The sequence below is a fragment of the Lepidochelys olivacea genome, assembly GCF_965140295.1.
Source record: "Lepidochelys olivacea isolate rLepOli2 genome assembly, chromosome: 4".
Taxonomy (NCBI): Eukaryota; Metazoa; Chordata; order Testudines; family Cheloniidae; genus Lepidochelys; species Lepidochelys olivacea.
Window position 1 is genome coordinate 127,008,776 of NC_140414.1, and position 12,483 is coordinate 127,021,258.

General features: G+C 42.8%; 1 protein-coding gene across 1 annotated transcript; it reads left to right on the forward strand.

The window, feature by feature from the left end:
* The first annotated feature begins 1,203 nt into the window (after window positions 1-1,203).
* On the forward strand, window positions 1,204-8,331 carry GPR78 (G protein-coupled receptor 78). Its single transcript, XM_084625458.1, has 3 exons — window positions 1,204-1,969; window positions 2,476-2,589; window positions 7,618-8,331. Exons 1-3 carry the CDS (start codon window positions 1,302-1,304, stop codon window positions 7,853-7,855), a joined length of 1,020 nt encoding a protein of 339 aa, XP_084481584.1. The 5' UTR covers window positions 1,204-1,301; the 3' UTR covers window positions 7,856-8,331.
* Window positions 8,332-12,483: the final 4,152 nt, after the last annotated feature.

A 12,483-nucleotide genomic window follows, 5' to 3' on the forward strand; every position in this document is an offset into this window, starting at 1 on the left:
GAGGTTAAGTCCATTAATGGCTATTAGCCAGGATGGGTAAGGAATGGTGTCCCTAGCCTCTATTTGTCAGAGGATGGAGATGGATGGCAGGAGAGAGATCACAAGATCATTACCTGTTAGGTTCACTCCCTCTGGGGCAGCTGGCATTGGGCACTGTCGGTAGACAGGGATACTGGGCTGGATGGACCTTTGGTCTGACCCAGTAGGGTTATTCTTATGTTCTTCTGTTAACAATTTGATTTGAAAGTGGTTTCCGAGAGACCTTAGGTGTCTACTGAAAGTGCTATCACAGCCTTGGGCCCATCCCTTCTTTAGCCAGCAGGGTCTGCAGGTTTAATAGAAGGGTTAGTCCAGGGCTAGCAGGCTGTGCGGTACATTAATACTGCCCACTGGTGGATTTCTTTGCTCTGGTGATGCGCCATGGGAGATGATCCCCGTCCCTGAATGCTGACTGCACCCGTGGGCTCTTTGAGGCGGTAGGGGAAACGGTGCCAGAGAATACATCACTCCAAATGAGCAGGGGGGAACCTGCTATGGGACACGGGGGCCAGGTTTGCGACAGCCACCCCCCTCCCCACCCCACCCCCCAAATAAGACTAAATAAAGTAACCGCCTCACCCTCACGGGCATCATAACTCCTAGTATACTGGCGTGGCTTGCAAAGCACCAGGCAGCTTGCCAGCGATGAATGCGCGCCGTCAATCGCCGAAGGATTGATAACCGGTTGGCAGCTGGCTGCACGGACCCCGCCCCTGCCGCGCGCCAGCGGGAAGTTTGTCTCGCCCTTGGCGGCCGGCGGCTCTCCCCGCTGCTCGGGGCCGAGCGAAGAAGGGAGGCAAGGCTGCTCCGCGCTCCTCGTCTGCGCATGAGTCACCCCGGGAGGCTGGGGCGGTTTGACTATTTCAGGGGCTGAGCACCGGAGTTGCCGAGCGGCCGAGGAGACGCCGGAGGGGCTCGCTGGGAGCTGAGCAGGCGCCTCCCCCCTGGGGCCGGGGTCGGGTCGGTCGGTCGGTCGGGGAAGGGGAAGGGGAAGGGAGGAACTTCTGCCTGCGGTTTGAAGCGGGCAGGTCGGGTGGGACCTGGGCAGAGGGTGGGCTCGTTTCAGGACCCTGGACAGCGCCGGGCGGGCCGGTCGCTTGTGCTTTCTGGCAGCCGGAGCTTCAGATCCTCCCGGAGTCTCCACCAACATGCCGGCGGATCTCCGGAAGTCCCCCCGAGAGGCACCTGCCATGTCCCCTTGCCGCTCCGTCTCTGAAGCCTGCCTTCTGCTCACCAAGGGGCGCATGGCCACCTGGTAAGAAATGGACTTGGCAGGAGTTCTCTTGGCTTTCTTCCTGGTGCTGGTGCTGGTGATTTCTCTGCTGTCCAACCTCCTGGTGCTGCTATGCTTCATCTACAGTACCGAGCTCCGCAAGCAAGTCCCCGGGGTCTTCCTGGTGAACTTGTCCTTCTGCAACCTGCTCCTGACGGTCTTAAACATGCCCTTCACTTTGCTGGGGATCCTGAGAAACCAGCCGCCCGTCGGTGACTGCATCTGCAAAGCGGTGGGCTTCCTGGAAACTTTCCTCACCTCCAACACCATGCTGAGCATGGCAGCCCTCAGCATAGACAAGTGGATTGCCGTGGTGTTCCCCTTGAGTTACACCAGCAAGATGCGGTACAAAGACGCCGTGATTCTGATGAGCTATTCCTGGATTCATTCCTTGACCTTCCCTTTGGTCTCGCTGTTTTTCTCTTGGGTAGATTACAGCAACGTGTACGCCTCTTGCACCTTGCACCTGAGAGAAGAGACGGAGAGGAGGAGGTTTACCGTGTTCACCATCGTGTTTCACGCCACCAGTTTCATGCTCTCCCTGGTGATACTGTGTTTCACCTACTTAAAGGTGTTTAAAGTGGCCAGGTTCCACTGCAAAAGGATAGACATTATTACAATGCAAACGCTGGTTTTGCTGGTAGATATCCATCCCAGGTAATGTGTGTGTGTGTGTGTGTATGTTAATTCGATGTGTTCATTTTTTTTTAAATCACCCCCTTCATTAAGGACCCAAACCCATGTCTTGCTTTTCTGAGCACCTTTTGACGTCTTAATTCATGTCCTGCAGATATGATGACCCCTTCTGGTACAGCGTTTCTTTTCAAACTTCAAAAGCTGTTTAATGAATTCAGCTGTTCATTCAGTGTCAGAGCCTGTGGCTCTATATTGATAGGCAGCTTTGTTTAAACGGGAAGCGAAGGTTCCCAGAAAAGCCAGGATACTGAACGGCTGAGTCCCTCATGTAGCTGATACGCATGCAGGGTTTATGTCGCTAACAGTATCCAGAGGGTTGGTGGGTTCTGGGCTTTTGTTCGGTCTCATACCCTTCATTTGCCAAGTTCCCGCACCTGAGACCGAGTCTCCATGGCTGACTTTACTCTTGGCTCAAGAGTCTCCTCGCTTCTTGTCTTAACGCAGTGATTGTTATTTTCCCTTTTCAGCGTGAAACAGCGTTGTGTTAATGAGCAGAAAAGGAGGCGGCAGCGGGCTACTAAGAAAATCAGTATTTTTATAGGGTCTTTCGTGATCTGCTTTGCTCCTTACATTATCACCAGGTTAGTACTCCCTGCCTCTTCCGGGAGCCTTAGGGGGCAATATGTCATCAAGAATAAGCTACCCCAAGATTCCTGGGACAGCAAAAAGACATTGAGATGATAGCAATAAACAAACAAACCTTCCTAAAAGTCATTAGGGATACTGGGTTGGACCAAGGGTGATAAATTTGGGGAAATATGAACATAAGAACAACCATACTAGGTCAGACCAAAGGTCCATCAAGCCCAGTATCCTGTCCTCTGACAGGTGCCAATGGCAGATGCCCCAAGGGGAATGAACAGACAGTTATCATCAAGTGATCCATGCCCTGTCACCCAATCCCAGCTTCTGGCAAACAGAGGCTAGGTACACCATTCCTGCCCATCCTAGCAATAGCCATTGTTGGACCTACCTTCCATGAATCTATCTAGCTCCCTTTTGAACCCTGTTATAGTATTGGCCTTCACAACACACTCTGGCAAGGAGTTCCAGAAGTTGACAGTATGTTGCATGAAAAAATACTTTCTTGTGTTTGTTTTAAACCTGCTACCTATTAATTTCATTTGGTGGCCCCTCGTTTTTGTATTATGAGACGGAGTAAATAACATTTCCTTATTTACTGTCTCATTTACCACTCATGATTTTATAGACCTCTATCATATCCCCCCTTATTCACCTCTTTTCCGAGCTGAAAAGTCCCTGTCTTATTAATCTCTCCTCATACAGAAGCTGTTCTATACCCTAATCATTTTTGTTGCCCTTTTCTGAACCTTTTCCAATTCCAATATATCTTTTTTGTGGCGACCACATCTGCATGCAGTATTCAAGATGTGGGCATACCATGGATTTGTATAGGCATATATAACATATAAACACAGGGAGCCAAATCATCCTAAAATAGATTTATTGGTAAACTGATAAAGTAATATGAGACTTTGCAGTCTTATAAGATCTTTTTGTTTGTTTTTTACAACAAGGTATAGATGCCTCTTCCAGAAAGAGTGGGCTTTTAGGACTGGAACCAGGAGTTCATCACATGTCATTGGTTTTTTTTTAGCAGTTTGGCTTATCATCAGCACATCCCTTATTATAGTCCAAAGGTTGAAGCTCATTGACTTAAATGGAGCCACAAAGATTTGCACCAGCTGATGATCTGGCCCATAGTTTCTATGCCTGGAAATATCATTGATGAAATAATCTAGAGTTTGATCCTGTGCCCATGGAAGTCAGTGGCAAAACTCCCACTAACTTCAGTGGTACAGGATAGTTTTCCAGGAAGAGTCAGCTCCTGAACACTAAGAAATATCCAGTTTAAATCAGAGGTTGGTTAAAATGTCAGCAGACTAGATCTTCAGTTGGTGTAAATCTGCAGGGTAGAAGCCAATGGAGCTAAACTGATGTACACCAACTGATGTAAGCCCATTATTTTTACCATGGCTGAACCTGAGTCATGATTTTCAAAAGTGACTAGTTTTTGTGGGAATCTGAATTTTTGGGGTGACCAATTTATGATACCTTGAAGGGGCCTGATTTTCAGAAAGTGTTGAGCATCTATATTCTTACAATCAGGCCCTCTGAAGACACATCAGATAGGAGACCCAAACACTGAGGCACCCAAAATACTACTAACTTTTGAAAATCTTGAGTTTGATATGCTGGTTTTGCATAATTAGGGACATATTCTATCATCTTTCCTCACCCTGTTCCTACCACACTTGCCTTCAGTGGTACAGCTGGACCAAGGAAAGCTATGTTTTAACTTTTGAGATGACACTTTTTAGTATTTCACTTTTTTATTAGTTGAAAGGTTCTTGTCTGATTGGCTAGACAGCTGCATTTCCTCTTCTTTTGGAAGAATTGTTACAAATATTAACTTGACACCAGAAAGTTAAAAGGTTAATTGATTAATGTTCAGTATCTTATGAGTCATTTTCTGTTCATTATTGTGACCATCAAGCTATAACTTTATACCAAGCAAAGGATGAATTCTGCCATCTTCATTCAGGCTGTATTATACCCTGTTCAGCACATTCTGGCCTCCAGACACTCTTTAATTCTGAAATATTTCCCATAAACAATTGAAACAAAAAGCCACTGCATTCCTCAGACAAGGTGTTTTGTAAATGTCAGCTAATGCATTTTCTTAATGCATTAAGTGACACTGCATATGTCAGTAGAGAGAAAGTTAAAATAAACTTATCAAGGGGTGAATTCTGTCCCTGCTCCCATGGCCTCAGAGGGCAGCAGAATGGAAAGGATTTGGGGAGGGCTATGTAGGCATCTATGAGGGCTCCTTACAGGGTTAGGCCAGGGGGTAAAGTTGGGGTAGGGCTGGAGTATTTGTTGCCATGCAGGCCTTCTGTTCTTTCCCTACTTGATGGGCTGTGTCGGGTTCACAGAGACCACGCCATCCTTTTAGTTAGAAGAGTCTTCATGGATGCTCTGGGATAGAGGATTCCCCAGCACATGGCCTGGCTACTCAGGCTATGCTCTGAGATCAGGATTTGCCCCTATCTGAAGAAATGTTAATGAGATTTTGGAAATCAACAATAAATTCTGTCTGTTGGGACTAAACCCAATGGATGAAGTTCATCCTTGATATAACAGCATTGCTATTAATGGGATACTCCCCTTTATCTCAATGAGGTCAAAGGGAGTTTTTCCATTTACTTTAGATTAGGATTGGGACCACAATCTACCATATAATACACATACACACTCAAGTATATCTATATATACAGATCTTCTGTTTGACAGTGTTCTACAAAAATATTCATTTTGTACAGATCAAGCATATATGCCATATGTGGAGGTGATATCTAAGATAGGATAAACTGAGGTACCATGTGATAAATTGCAGATCCACATGATACTCTTATTTATAATGCACTTTTTGACTTCCTTGCTTGCTTTCTGTCATTAATCCATCTCCCTGAGGCTTGTTCTAACATTCCAAGCACTGGAGCATCTACCTTCTTTAAATTCACTTGCCAGAGAAGTGTTCTTCCCTCCACACCCTATGCACACACACAGCTGTGGAATTTGCTGCAGTATTTCACCTATCTGAGGCTCAGGATGGGCAAGATTCAGTCCTGGATGTGTGCCAGGTTTTATAGGAATATAACTTTAAAATCCAATATTCTTCAGCCCTAAAAAATGGGAGTTTTGAACTACAAGAAAAGGGAAATCCCAAGCTTCCCAAAGAGACCAATAGCTCATTCCTAGCTCTGGGAATGTCTGGGATATCACACTTTGAAGTCATTACATTTTAATGTATAGAAAAGCTAGGTTAGGTCATTCTCAAAGGTATTTATGGTGTCTTCTGAGCTCTGTGCAGTTGGCCCCATGGTAATTAAGGCTTTGTGGGTAAATAGATATGAAAAATTGTACAAATAATTTTGTAAAGAAACCTCTCCACTCTATTCAAAGAGTTTTTCAGTAGCAGATGTGACATACGCAGAATACATGATGTTATAGTACGGTGTACTGTATGCAGTTTATTGTCGCTCATTTGAGATGACCTTCTTAACGCAGTTATAGTTTCACCACTCATGATTAAGGCTATGTTTTAGTCACGGGTATTTTTAGTAAAAGTTGTGGACAGGTCACAGGCAGTAAACAAAAATTCACAGCCTGTGACCTATTCATGACTGTACTATATACCCCTGACTAAAACTTGGGTGCTCTGGGGCAGGGGTTGTCCCAGACGTGCTGCAGGTGCTTTTGGGGGGGCACCCCGGGGGCACTGCACGTGCTCTGGGGGAGCGGCCTGGGACCCCCACTGCTGCTGGGGATGAGGAGAGAGTTGGCAGGGACCCACGGCCAATAGGAGCTCCGGAGGCGGTGCCTGCAGGTGGAGGCAGCATGCGGAGCTGCCAAGCCACACCTCCGCCTAGGAGCCAAGGGAGGGACATGTTGCTTCTTCCTGGAAGAGCCCTCACCCCCTCCCGCACCCCAAGCCCAACCCTCTGCCTCAGCCCTGAGCCCCCTAACACACCCAAACTCCTGCTGCTGCTGTGGGGGAGGGGTGCCATGGTCTGAGACTGCTCCAGCAGTAGTCAGAGCAGCTGGCTCGGGGGCCAGCCGAGTTGCTCAGGCAGTCCCTGGGTCAGCCGCACCAGCCACTACAGAAGTCATGCAGATCCCGGAAAGTCACGGAATTCATGACTTCCATGACATCCATGATAGACTCGCAGCCTTACTCATGATTAATGCACCCATATCAAAGTCATGCTGATAAATCTTTATGCCCAAGATTCTAAAACTGGGGTCAGTGACTACTGGTTATTCACAGAGCACATGTTGGTGGTCTAAAGGCAGGTAGCTGGTCACATAGCAATAACATCTCTTGCTTGTTTCCATCTGCTAAATAACATTAACAGACAGTTAAAATGCATAAATACTTTCCTAATTTCACTTTTCCAAGTAAGCAATTGTAGTAGTTTGCACATGGATATCTTGTGATTGCAAAAGAGAGGGGAAGTAGTCTGAATGATCGAGAAGGAGAGTAAATGTCCATGAGACAATGTGTATTATCTTGAGGTGCTTTATATCACACCAATGCATCATGTATTCTCTCTTCATACATTACATTTCACAATATCATTAAGTAAGGATATATTAATATATAGCTCCATATACTATAGTACATATTACATGCCTTTCTACAGCTTGTCTAGGGAGACAGGAGGAGTCAGGAAGGCAATACCTTGTCAGACAGCACTGAGAACTTGAATATATTGCCAATTACTAGGACAGCTCACCAAGTAGAATTAAGCAGAAGTTTTGCAATAAGTTGCTACACTTCTTTGTATACAAGGCCTCAGTGCTTAAATATATAGTTAAAGCACTTTTTCCTCCTCATGGCTGTCCTTACTCAGGAAAATCTCCCATAAATTTACCTGTGCAATGACTGCAGGATCATCCCTCAGATGCTGCACAGTATAAAAATTAATTCTTAAGATGCTATTATTCCTGAAAATGTGAGTTGAACGGTTTGCTTGTGTCGATGTAACATTCAGCTTTTCCTCTTTGTTAATGTTTAACAGGTTGATAGAGCTTCTTCCTTTTGTTACCATAAACTACTACTGGGGAATTGTAAGCAAGTGCCTCACCTACAGTAAGGCTGCATCAGATCCATTTGTTTATTCTCTTTTACGTCAACAGTACAAGAAAGTCATGATCAATATTGCCAATAGGATACTTAAAAGGGATCTGTATCCTTCATCTGGCTACAACAGCTCTCTAGACACTGAAAATGATTATTGCTTACACAGAACATGCTAACTTCATGACAGTCATTAGTCTTCAAGTTAGGCCTGACTTTTGCCACCATAAGGATATCACCTGATCTATCACATGTTGACTGGACAATGGTGACACATACCTTTTGGATATGAAAGCTGGATTCCTGCAATGCATTTGATTATGGGCTTTCAAAACAGGCTCTTCCATTGTCTGCATTTAGTACAGAATGTAGCTGCATAGTCACTGTCAGGGATGGGCAGAGGTGATTCTGTCTAACCACTGCTTTGCCTTCTGCACTGACTGCTTCTTGGTAAGTGGAATAAGTTCAAGGTTTGGGGTTTAACTTGTAAAGCCTATAACATTCCAGATGCCATGTCCTGGTATTTTACTGAGGATCCAGCAACCTACTCTCTTAAAGCAAAGATTATGGGACCATTGGAGCCTAGGGCATGAACAGATAGTTGGAGCACCACTTGTACAGTATATTTGCATCTGTAATCCTGGATTTGTCTTAATTTTAGAACATTTTAAAAGAGTATTTCAATTGATGACTTGTTGTATTGATGCCTAGAATGAGTATTATGGCTGGGCACTTTGAAAACGAGATTACTATTGTTTATTATAAGGCAACATGATTGTAACATAGACTTTAAAAGTGATATGTGTATTCAATGTGCCAGTATCAAGCATAACCAAAGGCCATGTATCTGATTTACTAATATTTAGCACTTTTGTGATACTACATAATTACAATAATCGCAGTGACAGCAACAAAAACATAATCAGAGTTTCGTTAACTAGCATTGTAATTTATGTCACTGAGCCAGGTCCACTCAATACACCTTTCATTAGGAGGAAATCAGGTCAATTAGACTGTAGAAGTGACACTATATTTAAGATATTTTTTGTTCAAGAGCTATCCGATAACATATACCAGGATAAAATAGAGTAATTATTTTTAAAGAAAGTATAATGGGGAAAAAATCTTTCATACATCAGGTAAATTTGGTGAATAGCTGCAATATGGTATGAGCTTTTCCCTTTGATTTACCTATTTAATTACTTATTACTTATTATAATAAGTATTATTATTCATCTGAAAAGTCTTTTGGAAAATACTGGAACAAATTATGAACAGTAGTCCATCAATTATATGTTATAATGGATATGAATGAGCAGTGTTTTGTGGAGCTCAATAAACTAATGCTTTGTAGCCAAACAAAAGCAATTTTAAAATGTATTTTTAAGAAGAAGCATACCTGTAAGACAACGTATAAAGTTTGTCTTTGTTTTTTGGGTTATAGTAGCATTAAAAATTAGGGATAGAATATTGGCTTTGATCCTGCAAAAGGCTGAGAATTCTGGTCTTGATTCAGCAAAGCACTTAAGCATGTGATTTACTTTAAGCACTTACATAAATCCTATTGAAGTCAATGGGACTATGCACATGATTAAAGTTAAGCATATGTTTAAGCACTTTGCAGGACCAGGGTCAGGTGTTCAGCAGCTTGAAGGACTGCAATCTGCAGAGGATTAAAGGGCCGTATTGAAATTTCATTGAGGCCAATGAAAAGGCTCATACTGCATAACAAATACAATGTCATTATGTTATCCTCTGCTTTCAAAAGTTGAGGCCTTTCTAATGCTCTATTGCCATGCAAGTAAATTAGGCCTCCATGTTCTGCATCTATAGCTGGCTAGTATTAAAGCTGAATGTGCTATCATGTTTTTGTCTACTTAGTAAAGTATTTGTACTCTCTCTAACTTTGTGTAAATACAATATTTCAGAAAGAGTATTTGTGTATGACATGTTCAGTTTCTTTTCTTCCTTCTCCTCCCCTCCCTCTACTCCCTATAATAATGAAACCTGGTGTTTAAATCTTTTATAGCAACGGCATCAGAAGTGTAATAATTAGACATCTCTCCTGGAGGAATGTTAATTTGTTTTAGAGTCAAGCATTTTTGTGCCAAAAAGTTTCGATGTGCTCTGACATCTGTCACTACGACATTGATCTGTAAACTTTGGTGAGTTTAATGATAGCTGCAATGTTTAGCTGGGCTATAGTTTTTTAAAGAAAATGCTGCTCCCTTTGAATATTACATTTAATACTTAGCTGAATGTATTGCAAAATGTGACCTCCAAAACAATATGGAAATGAATAAAAATATTATTTGTGTTTACATTTTCTAGTGTTAAATGAATATGAGAGGAGAAACATAAGATATTGTGACAATATCTGAAATCAGGACAGCACTCTTTTAAAAATCAAGAGCCAGAACCCGGTGAAGCCTGATACACCTCTTCTGAAGTCAAGTGAACCGTGCTGATTCATACCAGCTGAGGACAGAGTGTCATGCATGTATTTTAGAATAGAAGCTCAATGCAGCAAGATGCTGAGTACCTACCGGAGGTGCTTAGTGCCTTCAGGTCCCATGAACTTCAATTCCAGAAGTTGCTAAGCACCTTTCAGGATGGAGCCCTAAGAGCAGATAATTCAGATGTATAAATTAGCACTTGATGTACCTTTGTGAATAATCATCATCACAGAATGATTACTGAATATGGAATTATCCCACCCTAGTCTGACTAACACAGAGAGATTTTTAACTCCACTGTGACAGACATATGCAGCATTCTTCTGTTTCAGGCTTTCTATATGAAAATACAGTGGAATCAGAATTCTTTAAGCATCGTTTGTACCCCACGTGTTACAGTGCATTTAGAAAGCAATCTTAAGTTCAGTGAGTGGGGGTTAAACTTAAGGTTGCTTGAAAAAATAGCAGCTTTGAATCTTAATGTGTTAAAATTACCCTTAGAAATGCAGTTCATCATTTTGTGAGATACTTAATACTCAGCTAGACAAAGCCCTTGAAAAGATACTGTAGAGAAAGAAGCCTATACTAGCAGGGAGAAGGGGACTAGATGACACGATGAGCACCTTCTTTTTCATAAAAGCTACATGTGCAGTTGTGCATACAGAAATGCCTGTGCAATTATGTGTACAATTTCATGGACACTTAGCATGATTCACGTATTTGTATCTGCAAGTGTCCTGGTATGTTTGTAATTAATGTGGCTAGCCAGTGTGTGTATCTTGTCATGGTAACTACACGAGCGGGTTAGGTGCACAGTTGTGCATCTGATTTTTTGAAAAGCAGGTCCAAGTAAATCTCTCCAGTCTGTGGGTCAGATTCTGTGCTGTACATTGACAAAGCACAGAAGGCCGAGGCAAGGATTTAAACCACCTTTATGTCCTGCCAGTGTTGGCAAAATGGCAACTGGCATAATTTATGCAGCCCAGGGGATGCTCTAAATTACAGCAGCCTCTCCCCACTACCTAGGGCAGTAACACAAGCCAGATTACAGCAGTGGAGAGTGCTATGATTTGTCCCACTCCCATCTTTCCCAGTCCTCCTCTCACCATCGGTATTCCCTTTTCCCCCAGACATGCAGGGAGGTCAGCATGATAGTGGGTGCAGAGTCGTGGCTGAATCATTTCTGGTGACTTTTATGAGTATGCAATAAAACTTCAGTGGCTCTTAACTAGAATCGTGTTCATTCATTGTAAATAAAATACTTGGGATTTTTGGTGTGTATAAATGGGAACAAAACCATGTTTGAACAGAGAGAACCATCAATCATTTTAGTCCACTCCTGCCATCTCCTTTTTAAGCAGGTGTGCTTAGAAATGTTATTGATTACTGAAAAAGTCCTCATCCTAGATTTCAGTCCATTAGCACTAACGGCTCCCGTTAGGTTGCTAGGAGTCCTATTGTATATGTTAAAGACCCCCTGGATGAAAATGTCATTTTTGATATCCAACCTAAACTTTTCTTTCTGCATCCTGTGTCCATTCCCTTTGTTGCCTGGGTTTTTTGGGGTTAATATGGGCTACATTCTGAATCTTGCCCTTTTCACATCGCGTGAACAGATTCTTATTCAAGCCTTTGTGGCATCATGTCAGGTGTTTGTAAACCTTAATTAGGTATGCAACTAAACTTCCTTTCTCTTTCTAGGATAAATGTGTTCAATTCTTGAAACCTTTACTAAGAAGAAAAGGAGTACTAGTGGCACCTTAGAGACGAACAAATTTATTTGAGCATAAGCTTTCGTGAGCTACAGCTCATCTGATGAAGTGAGCTCTAGCTCATGAAAGCTTATGCTCAAATAAATTTGTTAGTCTCTAAGGTGCCACAAGTACTCTTTTTTTTGCGAATACAGACTAACCCGGCTGCAACTCTGAGACCTTTACTAAGAAGACAGTCTTCCCATACACTAAGTTAGCTTTGCTTCCCTTCTCTAGACACATTCAACATTCTAACATTCAAATGTCTTTTTTTTTAAGTATTAAGCTCAAGCTTTAATACTCCCACAATATTCCAAATGAGGCCTGACGAGGCCCTTATACAGCAGCCTCATTACCACCTTCACTTCACTTTATAATTCCTCTCTTTATACACCCAAATCACCCTGTTTTCTTTCTTTGCAGCAGCCACTATGCTGCAGCTCATTTTCAGACTGTTTTGTTCAAACACAGTAAATAACTGTCCTGTGCCTTACACGGAGAACGCAGCAGCACCCTCGCTGATTGGCCAGGTATTTCAACAATAATACTGTTTGTTTTTTTTTAACACCATTGCCTTCGTATTAGACTTGTACTTCACTG